General features: G+C 51.7%; 1 protein-coding gene across 1 annotated transcript; it reads right to left on the reverse strand.

Moving 5' to 3' along the window:
- Positions 1-76: 76 nt before the first annotated feature.
- Positions 77-18,030, reverse strand: SRPX2 (sushi repeat containing protein X-linked 2). The gene is made up of 11 exons (XM_030574301.1): positions 17,520-18,030; positions 14,148-14,336; positions 10,112-10,195; positions 9,680-9,871; positions 6,550-6,726; positions 5,849-5,975; positions 5,583-5,704; positions 4,981-5,160; positions 2,737-2,870; positions 2,539-2,660; positions 77-1,924 (listed from the first exon to the last, which is right to left on the reverse strand). The coding sequence occupies exons 2-11, from the start codon at positions 14,215-14,217 to the stop codon at positions 1,744-1,746; spliced, it is 1,389 nt and encodes a 462-aa protein (XP_030430161.1). The 5' UTR covers positions 14,218-14,336; positions 17,520-18,030; the 3' UTR covers positions 77-1,743.
- Between the last annotated feature and the right edge of the window lie 4,828 nt (positions 18,031-22,858).

A 22,858-nucleotide genomic window follows, 5' to 3' on the forward strand; every position in this document is an offset into this window, starting at 1 on the left:
AGGGGCTGGCTCTGGGAGGGAGTTCCTGGAGCTTGGTAAGAAGGGCAGGGAGCAGCATAAAGAGACAAGGAAAAAGCTGCTGCCATTAACTGTGATGTGAATAGAATCCGGTCTGCCCCCCACTGCAGATTGTTGTCTGCTCTGCTTGTGTCCGGCTATCAGTCTTAGCACTGCTTTGTGGCAGCATGTCCTGGAGCTGTGTCCCTGAGGGTCTGCTCCAGGGAAGAGACACTTTGAAACTTGCAGTGAGATGGTTGCTGAGCTAAGGAGCCTATCTCTGCCACTGGCTGAGCGGCACAGCAGGGGCAAGCTCTGTCAACCCTTCACTGCTACCTGCACTCTGCCCCATGGTCTGTCCTTGTTTCACCTCACTACCCATCCCCATGTTCCTTGGAGAAGGGGAATGATGGATGGGGGCAAGAGACACTAGGGTTACAAACCTGTCCCCTATACTACTGGCCTTTCTTCAGTAGGTAAGTGTTAATGAAGTCCTGTAATGAGGCAGGAGCATGGGCTGTGGCCCTAAGACTGTTGGCTAGGCCCTAGTGTGCAGGGAAGCTGGGGGCTCTGGGGTGATTTTGCTCTTAATGAACCAAGCACTTCCCCACCCTTTTTAAAATAGGAAAGAAACCTCCTGGGTGGTCAGATCTGGTGGCTGAGGAAAGGCATGGCCTTCACCAGCTTCAGTCCCTATCTGAGCCAGGTGGCCTGTTCCCCATATGGCTTTCTTTCTACTCTCCAACTCTTACCTCATGCCTGCTTGGGTCTAAACAAAGCCCAGTCTTTGTAGTTGAGGGTGTCATTCAAACATCTTCTGTTCCTGCTCTGGGATTCAGAGAAGCCATTTTCCCTGGAGAATTGTCAGGCTCGTGGTGGTGGTGGGCTGCAGCCTGCCTAACCCTCTTCCAGCTCTTGGGAACAAGCCTTATGCAGCAGGGATTCATAGACTGGTCTGGGCAGCCCCACTGTCAGCTGCTGTCATCCCTTGCCAGAGCATCACAGCTCCACCTCTGGTGGCTACACAAACATGCTTGGTGGGGATTGGTCCTGCTTTGAGCAAGGGGTTGGACTAGATGACCTCCTGAGGTCCCTTCCAACCCTGATATTCTATGATTCTATCTGTATGGGGTGCTGGGGTACAGTGCTATTGCTGGAGCCACATGTCCTCTGCCAAGGGGCTAGTGTGGCATGGGCAGGGCATGCTGTGCTAGCACTGCATGGCAAATCTAGTCTGGGATGCAGGCAGGGCCTGCTGCATGGCTGAGAACCCTACTATTGTTAGCGCATGCTTGTTTCTTACAAGAGAGGGGAGTGACCTAAGTTTACCCATTGATGTTCTGGTCCTGAGATGCAGCAGCTCCTGCTATTCCAACCTGAGCTTGGACCCCTCCTTCCTGACTGGCAGCCTCCCCCTGCTGGTCTGATAGTGATGGTTTGGGCCAGGGCAGAGGCTGATTTGGGGTGGGGGGAGGGGAAGAGAGAGTGCCCCTAAACTCCTCTTTTCTCCTAACCTCACTGCTGGCCTGGTGTAGTAAAAGGCTGCTGTAACATTGGCTTGGCCCAGCTAGCTCCCAGCTCCACTGAAAAGTCTGTGACCTTTGACACCATTTCCTCCCTCACAGCTGACCCAAGATGATGCGGAAAGGGAATTCTCTGTCCTGAGGTTGTGGGGTTCTGAATGTGAAGGGATGGGAGCACTGGCACCTGGACTGCAGGGATCAGCCCCCACCCGTGCAGAGTCACTCATTCACACATGTCCTTGCTTTGTGCTCGCTGGGTGACCTCCTGGCTGCTCAGCAAGTAGGTGTCAATGAAGGTGAAGAGCTCCTCAGGGGTGACAGGCTCGATGTAGCGCTCGCGGTCCACGCCCTGCTTGTCAATCAGCACCATATTAAAAGTGGAGCGAGTGACATGCAGGAATTGTCTGTGGAAGGAATGAGTGGGTAGATGAGTGCCTGCTGTGCCCGCAGAGACTGATAGCATTGACATGTGTACGTCACAGCACCAGCCTGCCACTGCCAGCACTCCAATGCCTGAGAGCCGGGTTACTGACTGCTGGATTTTGTGGGACCCTCTGGCTTTTCCACAGGCCTGTGCAGGATAACTTAGGGCTAAGATACCACCCTGCTGCTCTGTGGGGATGACTCAGTGTCCGACATAGGCAGGGGTGGAATTCACTCTCCTGGCTACACAGGCAGTAGGATCTGTCATTTGCACTTGTGACAGGATTCAGGCCGCCAGCACTCAGGAGGATGGGTGCCTTTCCTGCAAGCAGGTGTCTCTAATGACTCTGTAGCTGCACTCCACCACCATCACTGCTGGGACCTGCAGCTGTGGGGGGACAGCCCCAAAAGCACTGCATGAGCTAAAGCAGTAGCTACAGGATCTCTAAGGAACAGGCTCTTATGGTTGCTAGGAGCTGCTCCACGACGACGGAGACAGCCATCCACCCTGGCAGTGTATTGCACCCACATGTTGACCTGGGGGTCATGATCCCACTTGCTGTAAGCTATTGTGGCTGTACTCCACCCCTGATACCTGAGCTCCTCAATGATGTCAGCCGGGAGCTGGTGTTCACGGATGCGGCCCACCTCGTGGGGGGGCTGCCCTACCAGCTCGAGGATGGTGACGTGCCGCAGGTCCAGCCCACAGGTGGCTTGCTGCAGACAGGAGAAGAGCCAGTCAGATGCTGTTGGGTGGGATTGGGGCTGGAGGAGGCACAGGGGAGTGGCTCACCTGCAGCATGGCGATCTGCATCTTGTAGTAGCGAGTGGAGGGGTCAGGAGCCGAGACTATCAGGAGCCGGCGTTTCTCATAGAACTGATCCAGGAGGCCAGCAGCCGAGTTCACGTCCACGTTGATCTGCATGGCTAAGAGGGGAAAGTGAACTCATGAGCACAAACAGGGAGGTGGCTGGTTGGGACTTCTGACCCCTGCTCTGTCTGCAGGATCCTCGTGTAGCCTACCCGAGAAGTCAGCTGCCTTCCCCCAGCAAGCTGAGGTGTCTTGCCTGGATTGGGGCTCTCTGTTCTCTATCAGCAGGAACCATTTCACCAGCTTCTCCAGCACAAGGCAGCAAATATGGCAGGGGAGCTGCACCTCACTGTCACATAAACCAGGGAGTCTGCGTCTCACCCAGTTGAGAGTGGCCAAGAGCCAATGGCTTGCATCTCATCAGCCTGAGAGAGAGAGAATGCCCCAGGGCCATGCCATGCAGCTCAAGGAGGAACCCAGTGCCTCAGCAGACCAGACCTCCATCTCAGTGTTGAATGTGGTCAGGGACTTCACGGTGGCCAGCCTGGCTGGCTATGTTGCATTACTGCTCTAGGAGTGGCCAGCAGGAGATGGGGACTAACCAGGGGGTATAACCTAAGGATGATGTTTGTGACCGTTTTAATGAATAGCTGAAAACAGGATGGCTTTGAGTCTTTTCCTCTTTCCCCAGGCTTATGCTGGGGCAACTCAAGTGGCTTCACCCCTGATTTGCCCTGGGATGAGAGAAGCAATAAATCTTGGGCTTTCTAAACCTTGATATGCTCAAGATGAAGGGAGTGGTGCAGGGGAGCCTTTGCCTAGCCCAGTCTAGGGAGGGCAGCAGGCTCAGGGTTCAGTTCCTGACCATGGCCATGGGTCTCCTGGGTTTTAAATAGCACTTATGAAGAGGAGAGGGGGATTTTCTCTAGGCAGTGCAGGTACTGGGATTCCCGTGCAACCTGACCTGGGCCTACGCCACAAGACTCAGATCTGGATCCAACCTGCCTTGCATGCAGGTGGTGGTCAGATCCAGGGATTGGTTTGGCACATGGTGCTGAGAGGGGTCAACTGCCAAGTCTGGATCTGGATTCCAACTTTCCCAAAGGGCAAGGGGGTTGGGGTGGGGGTTTGGTTCAGGCCCATGTGTGTATCTGAGACAAGGCCAGTAAGAATAGCATTATGCCCAGCTCTGCCACCAGCCAGGCCCCGACAAGCAGTACCAAAGTGAGCCCAGGGACAAGGCTGGGTGATATTAACAAAGAGAGAAAGAAAATAAGAGTGAACTCAAGGTGAGGGGCTGCTGGGCAAATCTAACTCTGATGGAGGAGGTGTGGGGGCTGCTAAAGACAGCTGCACTGTACTCTTCTTTCCCTTATCCAATTCATCTGAACATCCAACCAGCCCCTAAAGGCAGCACATGCTGCACTGAGGGCTTCTGTGTAGTTGTTTTCTAAAGAGGTGACGCACAGAGAGAATAATGGCCTAGGGGGCATCCTCTCCACGTTCCTGAGTAGCACATTAGAGCAACCACAGAAGAGGGCCATTTGGAAGATCCCATCTCAGGTTTGTCAGCAAGCACGGGGCAGGCTGGGACGGGGCTCGGGGAGTTTGCTCAGACTGAGGCAAGCTGCTCAACCTGCCACTGCCCAAATGGGGGAGGCACAGGTGACAGCTGCCATCTTGGCCAAACACCTTCAGAGCTACAAGCACAAGCAGCTACAGCTTGAGCTCTAGGTAAACACAGACTCATTCCCTCTGTGGATCAGGCCAAGAGTGAGGCTCAGAGTCACGTGCTCAGCAGTAGCTGAGACAGGCTGGGCCAGAGACCCAAGAGGACCATTGTGGGATGCTATCCCTGTCCGCCAATGGCTCCCAAGCCTTGGCACTGCCATTCCTTGTTTCAACCATAGGTGATTTTCCACCACAGAAGGGAGGAGGCTCCACATCTGGATGGAGAGGGATGTCTCTCACCAGGAGGCTGCCTGGGGGATGCTCAGGTAGTGTGGATGCTGCCAGGAAAGCCCTATGTTCACCGATGAATATCAGACCCTTGATTTGATGAGCTCCTGGGAGCTAGAGACAGAACAGACCCAGTTCAGCATGAGGGGGAGCTGCCTGATTCATAAAGCCCTGTGCAGGTGTCCTGGTGAAGGCAGTTCAGTCATTTCCAGGCTATAGCCTTAGCGGGCACGCAACCCCACCAGCAACTCTCCCCGTAACACTTACGCGCACAAACGGGCTGGGATCCCGACCAGTGGCGGCTGGACTGGCAGACGCGGGAGGGGCTCCCTTGGCGTTCATAGCCACCGTCACATAAGTACTCGCATGTGGCACCGTAGTTATTGCCCTCAGAGGTGCAGCTGAGGTAGCCATGCGGTGGCGGCTTCAGAACAGGGCAGCGTCTCACTGCAAAAGTGAGAGCGGACGTCAAGGATAAGGGACGCCTTGATCTAGCACAGGCTGCAGTGCTGGAGGAGTGTAGAGTGGGCTAGCCAAGGTGCCAGGAGGCCCTAGAGGGATTTGGGCCAGGAATGAGGAGGTGGCATCATGTATCCTGGTATGGCCAGAGTTCATGAGACAGGGAGAGTGGGAGAAAGTGCCAGGTGGCCTGGAGTGGCTTGGGCTTAGTAGGGTTCTGGTGGTGGCAGGAGCACAGGACCCGCAGGTGACACTGATTGCATGGGGGACAATATGCAGGAACCAAACTTGTTCCCACACATCCTTGGTGTGAGCATGGCTCCTGAGCCCACACACGGGAAGAATTGTCTCCTCCAGCCAAGGAGTGAGGGAGCTGGGGTCCCAGGTGCAGCAGGTGACCCGTCCCTTACCTTGGACTCGGACGATGAATTTGCAGCTGGCTCGGTTGTAGGCCTGGTCATAGGCGATATAACGGATAACGTGCTCCCCCTCTGAAAACTCAGACCCAGGTTCTGGGCCCCGCAGTGTCACTCTGGACCCAAAAGACAGAGTTGCTTCAGTGTGCGGTGCATTTCTCCCAGCTGGGCCTTTGTTTTGATCCCTATGAAGCGGCTTCAGGGCAACAAAGCCACCAGACCCTGTTTGGGATGGGGGTCCTGCAGCCCTCAGCACTCACCGTTTGATAATGCCATCAGCAGAGTCCTTCACATGGGGTGGGTCCCAGTACACAGTAGCTGTCAGCTTCTCTGGCTCTGCCATCCTCTCTCGAGTCTCTGGGCATCGGATCTTGGGGGGCTCAATATCTGCCCGAGCAAAGCAGAGAGAAACTCCAGGGGAACCACGTGGGGCAGGGCCACAGTACAAGGTGGGTGACATTCAGCAATAAACCCTGGGAGGAGGCAGTAAAACCCACGGGGGCAAGGAACTAGGAGAAAGCACAGGGACATGCAGTAGTTCCCTCTCTAGGAAAGCTAGCCAGGGGGTGAGCCATGCAGACAGCAATGCCCCCTGGGGCAGAGACCCAGAATAACCCACTGAGATGCCAAGCCCAGTGTGAGGGAACTAGGATAAAGCATAGGAATATGAGTCGTTCCTTCCATGAGCCAAGCAATCACCTCAAATCAAGGGGAATACAATGCCCCTGGGGGAGGTAAACAGGGTAAACCATGGGAAGTAACTTTGGTACAGCAGTCCCCAGTGGAAGGTATTCAGGATTAGCTGGGGTTTGTAATCTCCCAGGAGTGAGGGGACCAGGGATCAAACACTAATATCCCCACAGAGCAGGAATTGAGGAGACACTCTAGGCAATCCTAGTCTCTAGGGCATATGTGCAGGATGAGCCAAGCTGGCAGGAAGGATAGCAGGGTGAGAATTTACCTACACAGATTGGCTCGCTGCCGCTCCACCGCTCGTTCTCCATGCACATCCGGCTGCGGTCACCCTCCAGGTGGTACCCGGGGAGGCAAGAGTAATCACAGTGAGAGTCCAGCAGCGCCCCGGCTGAACACTGGTAGGAGCCACTCATCACTGCCGGCAGTACATGACACCGGACCTCTGCAACAGAACGAGCAGATCTGCTCAGCAGACAGATGTGCAGAAATCCCTCTGGGGGGCAGCACATGTTTCGAGACTGCAGCACTGGGGCTGGGGAGGGTTTGGAATGACACAGAACCAGCAAGGATGGCCTTGAGCTCAGCTGCTCTGGGCCATAGGGTGGCTTGGTTTAAGGGCTCCTGAGTCTTTTTTCCATTCCAGCCCTCATGCAGCTTTGCTAATGTGGGGCAATAAACCCAGTGGAAAGCTGTAGGAAGGGGAGCAGGACATGGAAATGAAGGGCCTTCCATCCAGGCACTCAGACATTCCTGATGGTTGTAGGACTTCAGTAGGGTGATCCTGAAAGAGCCTGTAATGGCATGTCTATCCCCACACTGGCAAAGAAAGAGTTAATTGGAGCCAGAGAGCAATTAGTGCTCCAGATGCACCTGGCCCAGCTGAGGGGCATTGGGTGATAAAGAAAGAAAGGAACCTAGGCAGGAGAACATGGAAAGAATGGGTCTTGGGGTGCTGTCTGCAGAGGGAAGCCTAGCCTAGGGTTAGGAAAGACTGTAGGAAGGCATGGGAGAGGAGCAAGCTCCTAGAGTGCTCCTGGACAAAAGAACCCAGGAATCCCTCCATCCGAGCTAGCAAGGGGGGTATAGGAATCTCCTGATTCTGGTATGTACCTTCTGGTTCACCAAAGAATACCAGGTCAGGTCTTAAATGATAGTCAGGGTCATGATGGTCATTAAGGTTGTTGTGAAATATCTTATATAGGCTGAAAATACATTCTCCAAGTCTGTATCAAGGCAGAGTTGGCAAAAAGCCTTTCTGCTAGACATGTAAATTAAACAGTCAGCCAACACAGTGGAAGCCCTATTTACATACAAAGTCAAGGGGTGTGTGTGCGCGTGAGAGAGAGAGAAATCAACTGGAAGGCAGTACATGGGAGAATAAGCCATGGGGATTATCCTGGTTCTGGCACAGACAATGAACTCTGGGGATATAAGGAGAAGACAAGGAAGACACTCCTTGATTCTGCACCTAGGAAGTAACAGGCGGCATGATGACATTTGTGAAAACTGGATCCAAACCCAAGTTGGCTGAAAGGCTGAGAACATCATTCAGGGTGAGATGATAAACTTTAGACAGAAGATTAGTGTAAGTTAAGTTTAGTCTCTAGAAATCAAGTTAATATTTTGTTTTATATATAACCCTTTTGTTTCCGCTATCCTCACTCTATCTCTTGGCTCTCGAAACTGTGACGGTAAATTTATCATTGTTTGCACTGTCAATATATCTCAGTGCTGTGGTATTGCTCAAGTAGCTGATCCGGAGCTGAATCATTCAAGCTGGTGTGTGTGCTGTTCCCCTGGGGCAGAAGACCTGGTATTTCTGTGAGCGTTTGGTGGAGGAGGGGCTGAACGCTACAGGAAAATACTTCAAAGGGACTCAAGGACTGGGGTACACCTATTGTTAACCTTCTAGGCAAAGTAAGGGCTGGCATAGCCTGGAGGAGAGTGCTTGGAAGGCTGATAGGCTGGTGGTAACAGGGAGCTGGCACCTAGTTAAGCACAAGCACATTTTCCTCCCTATGCAGGCAACAAGAGTAATAAGGTGACTCCCGGTCCTGGGCACCCTGAGAACCATCACAGGCCTAAGGAGGTAGGACCTTGGGTCAGGTTTCTGGTGGAAAGAGACATGGACACAGAAAGCCTAGGGAGAGGCAGATGGGAGCTGGGGCTCCAGGGAGAAAGAACTCTCCAGAGCCCGGGAAGGGGTTGGAGAAAGGGTCCAGAACCAAGCTAAGGTAGGAAGTTCCAGGGAGGCAACAAGGATGCTGAGGAAGCAGAGCTTAGCTGCCAGCTACAAAATCCCTGGGCTGGAACCCAGAGTAGAGGCAAGGTCTATGTTCTCCTACAGGCCACCAAAGAAGGTGGGGTGAAAGCCCCTGAGGTAAGGGGTGGAAAGACCATCAAACCCAGAGTCGGGGTGGAAGACCTGCTGTAAGGTCACTGGACTACTGTTTGGTGGGATTCTCTGTTACCCAGAACGGGACCTGGGAGAAGCTAAGCACGAAAAGAAGCCGAGCACCACAGAAGTGCCAAAGGAGGGCATGCTAGGCTGTACCCAGCCAGGATGGGGTGTACTGGCCAGTAAGGCACTCTTCTACAGAGTCCAAAGTGCTTTACAAGCTGCGCACTGCAGTAGTTCTCAGTGTGTGGTCCAGGGTGTTGCTCAGTGCCTTTCTAGGTGCCAGGTGCCATCTATCAGTCTCCAATGTAGTATCGTCATTCCAAGCATTCAGAAATGAGTCTGACTTAGAAATCATGAGAACTTTTAAAAGAATAATAACTGTTGGAGTCTTTGTCTACTGGTTCCTGAGCTCTAAGGATGTGCCTGGGTCACATTCTGCCGCTTTTGTCCCCCAACCAGGAGGGATGGGACCCTATGTTTTTAATGAAAGCTGAGAGTCTCTCCTAATCACACGAGTCCCGGAGCTGCGGCTTTAAGACAAACATCAAATATCAGGAGACTTGTGATAAAATCGTGAGAGTCAGCGACATTGTCACTGCCATTTCCTGTTAGGGACAGCTCAGATCAGGACTCCTTTAGGCCTTCCAGGGTTTGGTTTTGACCAATGCAATTTTAAAGAGCCCTTCCTCACCCTGCCCCCTGTACAGATGCTTCATGTCTCTCTTCAGCAGGCTCTTCCTTTGATGTAAAAAGAAGGCGATTGCAACTGATGCAAAACCAGAGCCTGGGGGTGGGCAGCAAACAAGCAAGAGACTAGAGCAGGCAGTGAACGGAGATCAGGTCCTAATGGACATGAAGTGCTGCACCCAACACAGACACCAAACAATCCCTCCCCATTGCCTCTGTCGTGTAACCCAGCACTAGTCACCATCAGTACAGCATGCTCACGCACACTGGAACGTTCATGCACACTCCTTTCCCATACAGGACTTACGTCTGCAGTAGGCGGTGCCAGACCAGCGCCTGCTCGGCAAGCACTGCACTGACCTCCGCCCTATTAGCCGGAAACCTCGATCGCATGAGAGTTCGCAGCGTGTCCCCAGGCTGCTGCGGTAATTCCCTCCCCTGGGGGAGTGGCAGGTTGCCTCTCCGTGGTGGAGATTTAATGAATAGCACCACTGGGGAACTAAGGAGAGAGAGAGAGAAAGGAGGGGAGATGTCACTGCTAAATGTTCAGATGGGCTAGTCTAGCTGGGCAAACTCTGTGCTTCATTTCCAGGGTCTTGGGGCAGCATGTGGCCCAGATGAGGGGCAGCCCAGCATCAGTCCCGGTCAGGGGCACCCTTCTATGGGCATCTGGGGAACCATGGGGAAGGCTTGGGATGACTTCCCCTGGCCTGGTGGAAGGTCAGTGTGCAACTGTTACCTCGATAATCCAGGGCAGGAGCTTGAGGAGCCTCTTCCACGTACACTTCATTGTTGTACCTCTCAGTATTGTCGTAGCCAGAACCTAGTGGGAAGAAAGAATGGTGAGGAGCGGTCTCAACCTGAGTGTCTTGCTTCTGCATCCCACCCGATTCTCCCTCAGAGTAGTGTAGGCAGGGCTGGCTTTAGGCCTATTCCACAAATTCCCCCGAATTGGGCCCTGCGCCCAAGAGGGCCCCACGCCCAGTGAGAATCCCTTCCTTGGCTAGAGGCGCCTTTTTAATTTTTACTCACCTGGCGGTGTTTCAGGTATTCAGCAGCACTTCGGCAGCAAGTCCTTCCCTCGCTCCGGGTCTTCGGCGGCACTTCGATGGCGGGTCCTTCGCTTGCTCTGGGTCTTTGGCGGCAGGTCCTTCAGTGCCGCTGAAGATCTGGAGCAAGTGAAGGACCCACCGCCGAAATGCTGCCAAAGGCTTGGAGCACCGTCCGGTGAGTACAAGCCCCATGTGTTTTTTTACATGTGTTTTTTTTAAGTCATCCCTGCCGGGACCCCGTCAAAACTGTTTGAATTGGGCCCCGCACTTGCTAAAGCTGGCCTTGAGCGTAGGAGGTGCTGGGGGTCTGCAGAGAAATGGTGACAGGAGCTGTGCTGGCATTGGGCTCTAGGGAATTATCCCTCTCCAGAACTCCTGGAAAGAGACTTGCTCCCTGGGCAACATCTGCTTCCTACAGCAACGCCTCCCAGCGTGGGGCCTCCCTCAGGGGGAACCATCTACGGACTCTGGCTTCCCCCTCAGCATTTTCAGCCCTTGTTAAGATAATGTCTCCATCCCCCTGGCAACCTGGAATGCCTGTTTCCTCTCAGGCTCCTTGGTACCCGGGAGGGAATGGTGTGCTGACGCAGACACTAGACTGAGAGAAGCAGGGGGAAGGCCTGCATTGCTACAGCCAGGGGGGTAAAACATTGCCATTCAGAGCTGGTAGCACTTCACACCCACTCTGCACTGGTGTGAATGGCTGCCTGAGGTGCAGGGCCAGGGGGAATTAGGTCTGAGGGGTGTGCAGCAGTGGGTGCTATCTGATGACAGCGCTCACCTATTATACCCACTGTGCATGGGTAAAGGGCTGCACCAGCAGCAGGCCTAGAGTCCTGCATGGATTGGCTGCTGGAGCAGTTTGAGGGTTGTGCTCCTCTCTCACTGACACTTGATTCTCTCACTCTGTCCCTGTTTCAGCTCCTCCACAGACAGGGCTCCAGCCAAGCGCTGAGAAGGGAGAACATCTATGCAGAAACCTCAGCTCTGGCAGTGACATGGTTTGTGTGGCTGGCACTGTCCAGCAGACTAAACAGCCTGGTGTGCCAGGCTCATTAATTACAGGAAGTGGGTGTCGGACCGGAGCACAGCTGGACAAGGGACAACTCAGTCCTTTCATGAACAAAATTCCAGGAAGTGGCATCCCATCACTCCCCTCTCACACCCCCGCAACGGCGTGATGGAGCGAGTGGTGGGAAGAACAGGATTGGGCCCCCACTCCTGTGCGACTCAGCAAAGGGAACCCTCACCATGCCAGGACCAGGACACACGCAGACGTCCAGAGCTGAATGAACACGGAGACCGAACTTCCCTCTTAGCCATGGCCAGCAGTGGATGCATTTGAGCCCCAAGAAATGACATGGGTGGAAGAGTGGCATTCTCGAGCTGTGAGCTCACCTTTTAGCTGAATTTCCTCTCATTCCAGACTTTTTCTTTCCCTCTCCATTCCAGTGACTGCATGTGAGCATGCTCAATTTTGCTCCCTTTTTTTTTTAAATGCCGGTGCCCCGTGAATTGTTTCTGTATTAGTCTTGAAACCAAATGTCTGTGCTAAGCAGAATCCCAGATGTTTCTCTACAAGCTCAGCCTGCAGGCTTCTGTGAGGAAGGAGTGGGGAAAGGAAACCTCAGCTCAGAGTGACCAGGGAGAGCACGTTACTCTGGCCTCCAGGATCGGAGCACTACAGGCTCTAGGGGAGCACAGTAAGTCTCACTGAGACCTGCTCATACCCTCCTCTGACCCAGGGGCAGCTGCAGGCCCCAGCACGCCAAATGCGTGCTTGGGGCGGCAAGCCACGGGGGGCAGTCTGCCGGCTCCGCGAGGGCGGCAGGCAGGCTGCCTCCGGCGGCTTGCTGAGGGAGGTCCGCTGAAGCTGCAAGACCAGTGGACCCTCCGCAGGCAAACCGGCAGAGGCAGCCTGCCTGCCGTGCTTGGGGCGGCAAAATCCCTAGAGCCGCCCCTGCTCTGACCCACACTCAGTCCAGAGACTTGCCTTCTCTTTTTCTCTCCCTCCCCTGCTGCAGTGCTGATGGGTTGAGGATGAAAGGAGAGGGGTTGTCACCTGAGTACACTCCATCCACCAGCCCCTCTGAAGAGCCTCCACGTTGGGGGAAGCTTTATGAACCATAATAATACAACTTCCCCTACCCCTTCCTGATCCCCAATTAAACTGCCCTGTTCCTCTGACCCACTCATTTCTACAGAGCCTTTCACCCCAGAGCCCTTCACACACTTCATACATGCAGTGCCACTGAAATGCAGCCACCTCTGGGCACCCACCCAGCATGCAAGGAGCCTCAGGAGGGGAAGACCGTGGCTAGAACATCGAGGCAAATCCCCTACTCTGCAGCAAAGTGCTGTGAGATCTTTGACATCCACTCTAAGCAGCCAGCACCTCAGTTTTTAAGGCTCACACACAACAAAGCGCAAAGAACTCAATGCATCTACCTCATAGGAAGGATGGGCTGACTCAGCCCTGCTGGGATTTGAATGTATGATTGAGGGGGTCTCGTTATTATAAACCTGATGCTGAGGCCACAGAGCCACCCCCTCCAGGAGACAGCGATGCATACATGGAAACGTGATTTTTCATCCCCAGTCTGTAATTTTTGAGTGATTTCATGACTCAGTATGAATCAGGCAGAGAGCAGAGCCTGAGACAACAAAGCAAGGAGGATCTATTGATTCAAGGAGGAGCCAGGGGTGGGAACTGAGACCAAATTAATGCATGTGGGGGGGGGGTCAAAGCTCTCCAGGGGGTTGCAGAGGCCATTATAGTGTTGGGGAGCAGGGCTCTGGGCCTCCTGAGAGCCCCTCCCATGCTAACCTGGCAATGGTTTGTGGCTGTGATGCTGGGGGAGAGAGTTTGGTTTCTACAGCAAACAAGCTGAGGGGTTGTAAGTGGACAGGTTAGCCAAGGATGGGAAGAGGCTTGGGTTTTGGTCTGTGCAGCTGTTCCAGACAAACAATTGCCTGCCAAAGGCTCCCGAAGGAGCTGAGGGCATGTGGAAAAATTTAGTTCTTGTCACTGTGGCTGGGATGGGGGAAGTTGGTTGTTTACTCCTCTCTGGATGTGCTCCTAACCCCAGCGCTGGGTCTGTCTCTTCCTTCCCCCACCCCCAGCAGAGAGATGCCAGGGCCCTCTGAGCAGTCATGTCAACTTCCCGGGTATAGGTTTGTCTTTTGTTATCCAGCTCCTTCCTGGTCCTCCTAACCCAAACCTGCTCCCTGGCTCTCAGCAAACTGCTTCCCTCAGGGCACGTCCACTTTAAGTGATGGGTCAGTTGACTCCTCTTTACACCCCCACAAGGAGAGAGAGAGAGAGAGAGAGAGAGAGAGAAACAGACAGACAGACAGAGCACCTTGTCAAGGTTCCTCTGGCCTCCATCAGTAGGCCTTGAACTTGTTCCAAGCTGGGTCACCTTTCCCAGAGTGCCTGGAGGAGAAAGGGGTCCTGGGATTTGGCTGCAAGGCTGAATTCAATCCTTTATTCCAGCAGAGTCAGAGCTCCCCACCATGCTCCCTTTCCCCTCCTCCTTCACCAAACTCCCAGCCATGAACTGCACCTGCTTCCCTCTGCTCTACTCATTTACTCTTAGACACCACAAAGAAGAGCAACTTCTCCTGTGCCCTGAGAGAGTCCTACTCGCCCCTGTTGATTCCTCACTCCCTTGTAGCACCAGCTGCTGTTGACTAACTCTCCTGCGCTGGGTGGATACTGACCTTCATACCATGTTGATGACACCAGCCTGGTGAGGAAAAGCAGCAGGAGTGGTGCTTCTCCTTGTGCCATTCTAGCATGCAGGGTGGGCCCGGGCCACGGGAGCCAGCACCTTGCCTGGTAGTGCACTCTGACGTTAGCAGGCAGGCTGCAGCCTGGCGAGCCCAGCAGGCAGCAGTGTAGACTGGTACCTAGAATAAAGGGAAGTGGGTTTAAAACAGAACAACCCCTGGCCATTGGTGTGTTATTGACCCACACATGCTTGTATTCTCCCCTAGCTTTGCTATCCGGTCCATGCTGGTCAGATCCAGACTTTTCCCTAGTATTGTCCACCCCCAGCATTCAAAAATAACGACTCAGATCCCTTGCAAGCATGAGTCACTTAAAAATCATAAGATTTTGAAAAATAACAAATTCTGGGCTCTTTTTATGTGCCTCCTAGGGTTTTTAAGCCTCTGGGGAGTCATGTTTTCAAGCTTTTCTCTGCAACCAGGAGGGCTAGAAACTTCCTTTTTAAAAAAAATGAAAGGGAAGGTTCTCACTGGGTTCCCCAAGCTTTCAGAAATCCCCCCAAAATCATGACAGTTGGCAACACTGTTTTCCACTGAATCAAGGCTTTTTAATGTGGAGGAAATTCATGCTGAAATTAGAAAGGAGTAAAACTCATTGCTAACTCCAAAGTGGGTAGTTTGAAACCAGGCCCCAGGTTCTGATAAGTGACTCTAATCTGGGCCCATTTCTAGCTGAAATTCACCAAAATCTAGAGCACATGCAGATGTTATTTATTGGAATCAAAGGGCCCAATTCACCATTGCCCTACACCTTGTGTGATCATTTGCACCATTGCAGTGAGTAGAAAGAGTATTGGAGCAGAGTGTGAGTGTTTAACATCTGCTTGGTGCTAGTGCAAAGGACTGCACAAGGCAAAGGGGGATTGGGCCCCATATGAACAGATAGAAAAGTGGAGGGCATGGGAGAGAGGATAATCCTTCAAGAGAAGAGGCCAGCTAAATGTACTGATTAGTAAGACATCTGTCCAGAGCAAGAAGGGGGTTGCTTGCTCCAGACTCCCCAGCATGGGGAGAGTTTCTTTGTGACTGACTCTCCAGGTTGGTTTGCTGTCTGAGGCCATGTCTACATCTAAAATTTTGCAGCGCTGGTTGTTACAGCTGTATTAGTACAGCTGTATAGGGCCAGCGCTGCAGAGTGGCCACACTTACAGCAACCAGCGCTGCAAGTGGTGTTAGATGTGGCCACACTGCAGCGCTGTTGGGCGGCTTCAAGGGGGGTTCCGGGAACGCGAGAGCAAACCGGGGAAGGAGACCAGCTTCGCCGCGGTTTGCTCTCGCGTTCCCGGAGCCACCCTGCAAACCGCAGGGAAGGAGACCTGCTTGCTCGGGGTTCCGGGAACGAGAGAGCAAACCGGGAAAGGAGACCAGCTTCGCCGCGGTTTGCTCTCGCGTTCCCGGAGCCACCCAGCAAACCGCAGGGAAGGAGACCTGCTTGCTCGGGGCTCCGGGAACGAGAGAGCAAACCGCGGCGAAGCTGGTCTCCTTCCCCGGCTTGCTCTCTCGTTCCCGGAACCCCGAGCAAGCAGGTCTCCTTCCCAGCGGTTTGCAGGGTGGCTCCGGGAACGCGAGAGCAAACCGCGGCGAAGCTGGTCTCCTTTCCCGGTTTGCTCTCTCGTTCCCCGAACCGCCGAGCAAGCGGTTCTCCTTCCCTGCGGTTTGCAGGGTGGCTCCGGGAACGAGAGAGCAAACCGGGAAAGGAGACCAGCTTCGCCGCGGTTTGCTCTCGCGTTCCCGGAGCCACCCTGCAAACTGCAGGGAAGGAGAACCGCTTGCTCGGCGGTTCGGGGAACGAGAGAGCAAACCGGGAAAGGAGACCAGCTTCGCCGCGGTTTGCTCTCGCGTTCCCGGAGCCACCCTGCAAACCGCAGGGAAAGAGACCTGCTTGCTCGGGGTTCCGGGAACGAGAGAGCAAACCGGGAAAGGAGACCAGCTTGATTACCAGAGGCTTCCTCCTTCCACGGAGGTCAAGAAAAGCGCTGGTAAGTGTCTACATTGGATTACCAGCGCTGGATCACCAGCGCTGGATCCTCTACACCCGAGACAAAACGGGAGTACGGCCAGCGCTGCAAACAGGGAGTTGCAGCGCTGGTGATGCCCTGCAGATGTGTACACCTTCAAAGTTGCAGCGCTGTAACTCCCTCACCAGCGCTGCAACTTTCTGATGTAGACAAGCCCTGAGTTAAAGTTTCACTCTCCTTCTGTAGGATTCAGTCAGTGCAGAGCCTGGAGGCAGATCCACTGAGTGAGGGCAGGTGTTAGGGCCAAGGCAGGGGAGCTAACGTTATTTACAGACACCTCGACTGGAACAGGCAAGGGAAAAAAAATGCGTTCTCTATTTACTGCGGCTTCAGGTCAGTGCCACTGAAACAGAATGAGTGCAATGGAAATGCATGAGGGAGGGGGACCTGGGGTACAGGACAGAGAGAGGGGAAAGAGGGCAGACAATGAAAGACTGAGATCAGGGGAGAGACACACAGACAGACTGATTGGTTACCAGGAGATCTTTACTCAGGAACTGCAGGTTGGCTGGATGAGGAACCTCTAACAAACACAGAGAATTGGCCAGGCAGACTGAGCAGATTGACAAGCAGAATTTGAGTAGAAAAACAAAATAAGATAGAAATTCCAGCTCCTTCTTGGTGATGCTGATCTGTATATTTAAAGACACTCCCCACCCCCACATTTCTATTGTTCCAAGTCCTCCCTCTAGCTCAGGGGATCTCAAACTGGGGGTTGGTACCCCTCAGGGGTTTGCGAAGTTACTACATGGGGGGTCATGAGCTGTCAACCTCCACCCCAAATCCCCCTTTGCCTCCAGCATTTATAGTAGTGTTAAATATATTAAAAAAGTATTTTTAATTTATAAGGGGGATCACACTCAGAGGCTTGCTGTGTGAAAGGGGTCACCAGTACAAAAGTTTGAGAACTACTGCTCTAGCTCATATTGCTCTAGGGTTTTACACCATGCTCATCATCTTAGTACCTGAGCCCCTCTGGGGCCTTCTCTATACAGAGGAGCCTGTCCTGTCACTGGCAATAGTTCAGTACCCCCTAAGTCTTTACCTGCTATATTAGCGAGAGTCTTGCAACCAACTGGTTGGATCCTTCCCCTGCCTCTGCTGGAGGAAGGTGCCTGGAGGGAGGCTTGTCACACAGGACAGCATGCAGGAACATGTCTATCCTCTGCTCCAGGGGAAGCCTGCTATGTGGTGTAGCTTAGTTCACAAGCTTTCTGTATCCACGCTCCCCAGATCCCTTTCCCTTGTGGATAGAAGTCAAATGGCTGGTTAAAGCAGATCTTACCTGTCTCAGCGCTGCTCCCTCTCCTTGCCTTCTCTCAGCCTGTTCAGGAAACTTGTGCTTTAACTTTCCCAAAGTGCGTGGTTTGTTCCTGCATCATTTGAGACTCAGCTAACGCTGCCCAGATGTTCTGCGTCTGCATCTGCCAGACGTTTCCTTAAAGCTGTACAGTCCCCCAGAGAGGAGGGGGAGAAAAAAGAGAAGGCTAGGGAGGAGGCCCCCGTCTGTGGCTGAAGGGCTGTTACCCTATGCAGAGATCTAAGCAGCTAATCTACCCACTGAAGACCAAATGTGGGCAGGATGATGTCTCTCTCCCTGGCCTGCAGCCCATAGTTAGAGCAATAGCTACTGTAGCTAAGCCTGAGTCTAGGATGTGGAATACTGAGAGCTGCAGGTTTCATGAGTCAGCATGAGCAGGCTCTGCAATCCAGGTTACAGCAAAGCACCATTTCATAGGCTGCACGAAGGGAAAGCCACATGGGAGCCACTTTACCACTTTCCTTCTGGCTGCACCCTTCTCAAATCCATGCCCAAAGCCAAGGATCAGAGTGAGGCATGCAGTGTCTGACATTGGGTTGGGTGATCTAACCCATTTCATGGAACAATTTCGGCTGCGGCTTACCTTTTGAACACTAGCAGCCAAATTCTTTGCATTTGTAAATTGGTGCCAGTTTACACCCGCAAAAAAGCTGGCCTTAGGACTTTTTTCATTGGAGCAATTTAAAGATTTTGCATCTTTGAAACACTTCCCACACGCCCTTCCAAGGTAGGTGGCTTCGATTCTTTATCCCCATTGTACAGATGGACAAAATGCAGAGAGTTGCCCAAAGCCACGGAGGACATGAGCATCAGTGGAATTCAGAAGCTCCCAGCTCTCCAGTGCTCATATCACTAGACTGTGCTGAATGCATCTGAGCAATCTGGTTTTTATAAATCCAAGGCATAGGGCAGATGCTCTGATAGGACACTACAAATGTCTGCTCACCACAACCGTTAATATGGTGGCTCCTGAAGTACTCACACAGGGGCATGACACTGCTGCAAAATGAAGAGAGAGAAGAGGAGACTAGAAGGCTGCTAGCAGAGGTCCAGAAATGAATCTAGTCATCTGCAGCATAAGTAGTTTTGATACTATTATTTCATGGCCATGATGAGCAGTAAGGTGTTCTTATCAGGACAGGGGGTGGGGGTAATTTGCACCTATATAAGAAAAAGCCCCAAATATCAGAACTATCCCTATAAAAGCAGGACATCTGATCACCCTATCCAGGTAGAAGACTGCTTACTAGCTCAGAGTGCCTACAGCTGGCTCTGGAGGTAACAGTTTCTAGCTGAGAGTAGTTTGCAATCTTCACAGAGTAGGTTGGTTGAATTTGGGGAGTGACAGAGTCAAAGTAGAAGTGCCACAGACTCTGTCTGCATTTCAAACAATGTCCCAGTCAGATGTTGTGGTGCTGCAAGTGGTATGCAATCTGGCAATCAGGCCCTGTGCCCATCCTATGTGGTGAAAGGCTGCAGGAAATGTATGGGTACTTTATTGAAAGTACTCATTAATGTCCTTCTCAGAGAAAGCAAGCTGCCAAAGCATTCAAAGCTATAGTTTAGATATGCTCTAGAAAACAACTGTCAGAGGGGTAGCCGTGTTAGTCTGGATCTGCAAAAGCAGCAAAGAGTCCTGTGGCACCTTATAGACTAACAGACATTTTGGAGCATGAGCTTTTGTGGGTGAATACCCACTTTGTCAGATGCATGTAGTGGAAATTTCCAGGGGCAGGTATATATATGCAGGCAAGCTAGAGCTAATGAGGTAGTTCAGTCAAGGAGGATGAGGCCCTGTTCTAGCAGTTGAGGTGTGAAAACCAAGGGAGGAGAAACTGGTTCTGTAATTGGCAAGCCATTCACAGTCTTTGTTTAATTCTGAGCTGATGGTGTCAAATTTGCAGATGAACTGAAGCTCAGCAGTTTCTCTTTGAAGTCTGGTCCTGAAGTTTTTTTGCTGCAGGATAGCCACCTTAAGGTCTGCTATAGTGTGGCCAGGGAGGTTGAAGTGTTCTCCTAGAAAACAACTGTGAGCACATTAGTATCCTAAATAGCCGTTCCCCAGTCTCTAACCTCCCTTGCTGGGAAAATTCACTGAGAAGTTTGCACTAGGCCAACTGGAACAATATTTGAAATCCCCAGGATTGTTAGAGCCCATACAATTCAGTTTAGGAGTGGGCCACAGCCCAGAAATGGTGCTTAGATTCCATCATGATGAGTGTGGTATAAACAAACACCTAGACAAAGGAGGGAGAACTGCTGTTGTTGATGATCTCCTCAGGGCAGTGTTCAAAAGCCAGGTCTTTTATGACATGGCTTGACTTTTTTTCAGTGCTCTTCCATCATGGGGTATTGCTAACATGGCTGAATGATCTGGCAGGGTGGAAAGAATCCCTGCAGAGTGGTTCCACTCAATGATTTCCAAAGGATCCCAGAGTGGAATTGATGGGTGACCGCTTCTCCTCTCTGAAGGCTCCCAACCGTGGGGACCCACACGTTACAAACCTGTCACCTCTCCTTTCCAACATCTACATGAAGCTAGTGGTTGGGACTGTGAGAAAGTGCTGGTGCCAATGTCATCCTATGCTGGTGATAATTCTTACTTCTAGGTCTCCTTTTCATGATGTAGACTTGATGATCATTGATAGACTCATCCAATGCCGGACAGAAACTAGGATGTGCAGAAAAGGCAGCAGGCTGTAGTTTAAACCAGACAAGATACAGCTGTCATAAACAGATAGCTAAGGGTTAATGTCTCTTTCACCTGAAACACCTGACCAGAGAACCAATCAGGAAACCGGATTTTTTCAACCTTGGGTGGAGGGAAGTGTGTCTCTGAGTCTTTTGTCTGTCTGCCTGCTCCTCTGAGCTTTGGAGAAGTACTTTCTACTTTCTAGTCTTCTGTTTCTAAGTGTAAGGACAAAGAGATCAGATAGTAAGTTCTATGGTTTCTTTTCTTTGGTATTTGCATGAATATAAGTGCTGGAATGCTTTGATTTGTATTCTTTTTGAATAAGGCTGTTTATTCAATATTCTTTTAAGCAATTGACCCTGTGTTGTATCATCTTAATACAGAGAGAACATTTGTATTTTTTCTTTCTTTTTTATATAAAGTTTTCTTTTAAGACCTGTTGGAGTTTTTCTTTACTTCAGGGAAATTAAGTCTGTACTCACCAGGGAATTGGTGGGAGGAAGAAATCAAGGGGAGAGCTGTGTGTTGGATTGCTAGCCTGATTTGGCATTTCCTCTGGGTGAAGAGGAAAGTGCTTTTGTTCCAGGATTGGGAACGGAGAGGGGGAATCACTCTGCGTAGTTTCACAGAGCTTGTGTCTGGGTATCTCTCCAGGAGCATCTGGAGGGGGGAAGGGAAAAAGGATTATTTCCCTTTGTTGTGAGACTCAAGGGATTTGGGTCTTGGGTCCCCAGGGAAGGTTTTTTCAGTGGGACCAGAGTGCCCCAAAACACTCTAATTTTTTGGGTGGTGGCAGCAGTACCAGGTCCAAGCTGGTAACTAAGCTTGGAGGTTTTCATGCTAACCCCCATATTTTGGACGCTAAGGTCCAGAATCTGGGAATAAGGTTATAACATGGTGTAGCAGCGGCGGGATATAGACAGAATCCAGAAGCCAGTAGGAATATTATATTTTTCTTTTCTCTGCTAAGGGCTTTTTAGCAGAGAGAAACAGTTTGGTTTTAAAAGGGAACCAGAGAGAATTTTTTTTTCTGCTCTCTAGCAGTTTGTGGTTTGCATATTAAGCGAGAAGACTGTTAAGGGTCTTTTGTCATGCAATAGCCCTCCCATTAGGAGGCAAATACCAGCACTTATATGCATGCAGATAAAGTGGTTTTTCTGGTTTCCCTTAATTGAACATTAGCTAGAGAGAGAAAAGGAAAAAAGCACTGTTGCTAGGCAGACTTCAGGAGGCAACAGAGAGCCTGCAGTTCATTAGATAAACATCGGAGGGCACCCCAACACAAGAAAACAGGAACCATGACTTCTAAGGCAAGGATTGACACCGAAGAACAAATCAAAGACGCTGAACACAGGCGACAGATGGAGATGAAAGAAAAGGAAGAAAGCCTCAAACTGGCAGCCTTCCAAAGAGAACAGGCAGCCCAAGAGGCAGCACACAAAAGAAAACTAGAAGAAGAAGAGGTGGCCCACCGCCGAGAAATGGAAAAGCACCAAAAAGAAATGGAAAAGCACCAAAAAGAAATGGAAAAACAACAAAAAGAGAATGAAGAGAAGGAAAAACAGAGAAAACATGAACTGGAGATGGCAAAAGCTGGGCTGCATGTGCCAGCCAACCCTAACAACCCGGCGCCAATTATTGCTCCCCAGCACAGGAAATTTCCCACCTACAAGGCAGGTGATAACACCGAGGCCTTCTTGGAAGATTTTGAAAGAGCCTGTCTTGGGTACAGCATCCCCGAAGACCAGTACATGGTAGAATTAAGGCCACACCTCAGTGGACCTTTAGCAGAGGTGGCAGCTGAAATGCCCAAGCCGCAAATGAATGACTATAAACTTTTTCAAACCAAGGCCAGATACCGGATGGGGATAACCCCAGATCATGCCCGTCGGCGCTTCAGAACCCAAAAATGGAAACCAGAGGTGTCATTTCCCAAACACGCCTACTACATTGCAAAAAACTATGAGGCCTGGTTAACAGGAAACAACATTCAAACCTTGGAAGAAGTGAACCTCCTCATACAAATGGAGCAGTTCTTGGATGGTGTTCCTGAAGACATCACACGGTACATACAAGATAGAAATCCCAAAACTATCGCTGAGGCGGGGGAGATTGGAGCCAAATGGATGGAACTGGCAGAAAGCAAAAAAGCTACTGTCAAGGGGAACGATTACCCCAGGGGGCACACAGACCATAAACCCTACAACCGAGGACAGCCAAAGACCCTCCATACCACCCAAGTAAAGCCACAGATACCCTACTCTTCAACCTCACCAGTCTCCAGTAACTCACCTCGGCCCAGTGTCCCATCAGATGGAAGATGCTTTAAGTGTAATGAACTGGGACATATCAAGGCCAACTGTCCCAAGAACACCATGCGAGTGCAATTCATTACACCACCATCACCCCAAAGATCCCCAGGCCCAGATGCCTCTCAAATACCCTTGGAGCGAAGGGAAAATTTGAGAGTGGGCGGAAAGAAGGTTACTGCGTGGAGAGACACGGGGGCACAAGTGTCAGCTATCCACCAATCCTTCGTTGACCCCAAATTCATCAACCCAAAGGCCAAAGTTACCATTTACCCCTTCATGTCACAAGCTGTAGACTTGCC

Source organism: Gopherus evgoodei, chromosome 9 (genome assembly GCF_007399415.2).
Source record: "Gopherus evgoodei ecotype Sinaloan lineage chromosome 9, rGopEvg1_v1.p, whole genome shotgun sequence".
Taxonomy (NCBI): Eukaryota; Metazoa; Chordata; order Testudines; family Testudinidae; genus Gopherus; species Gopherus evgoodei.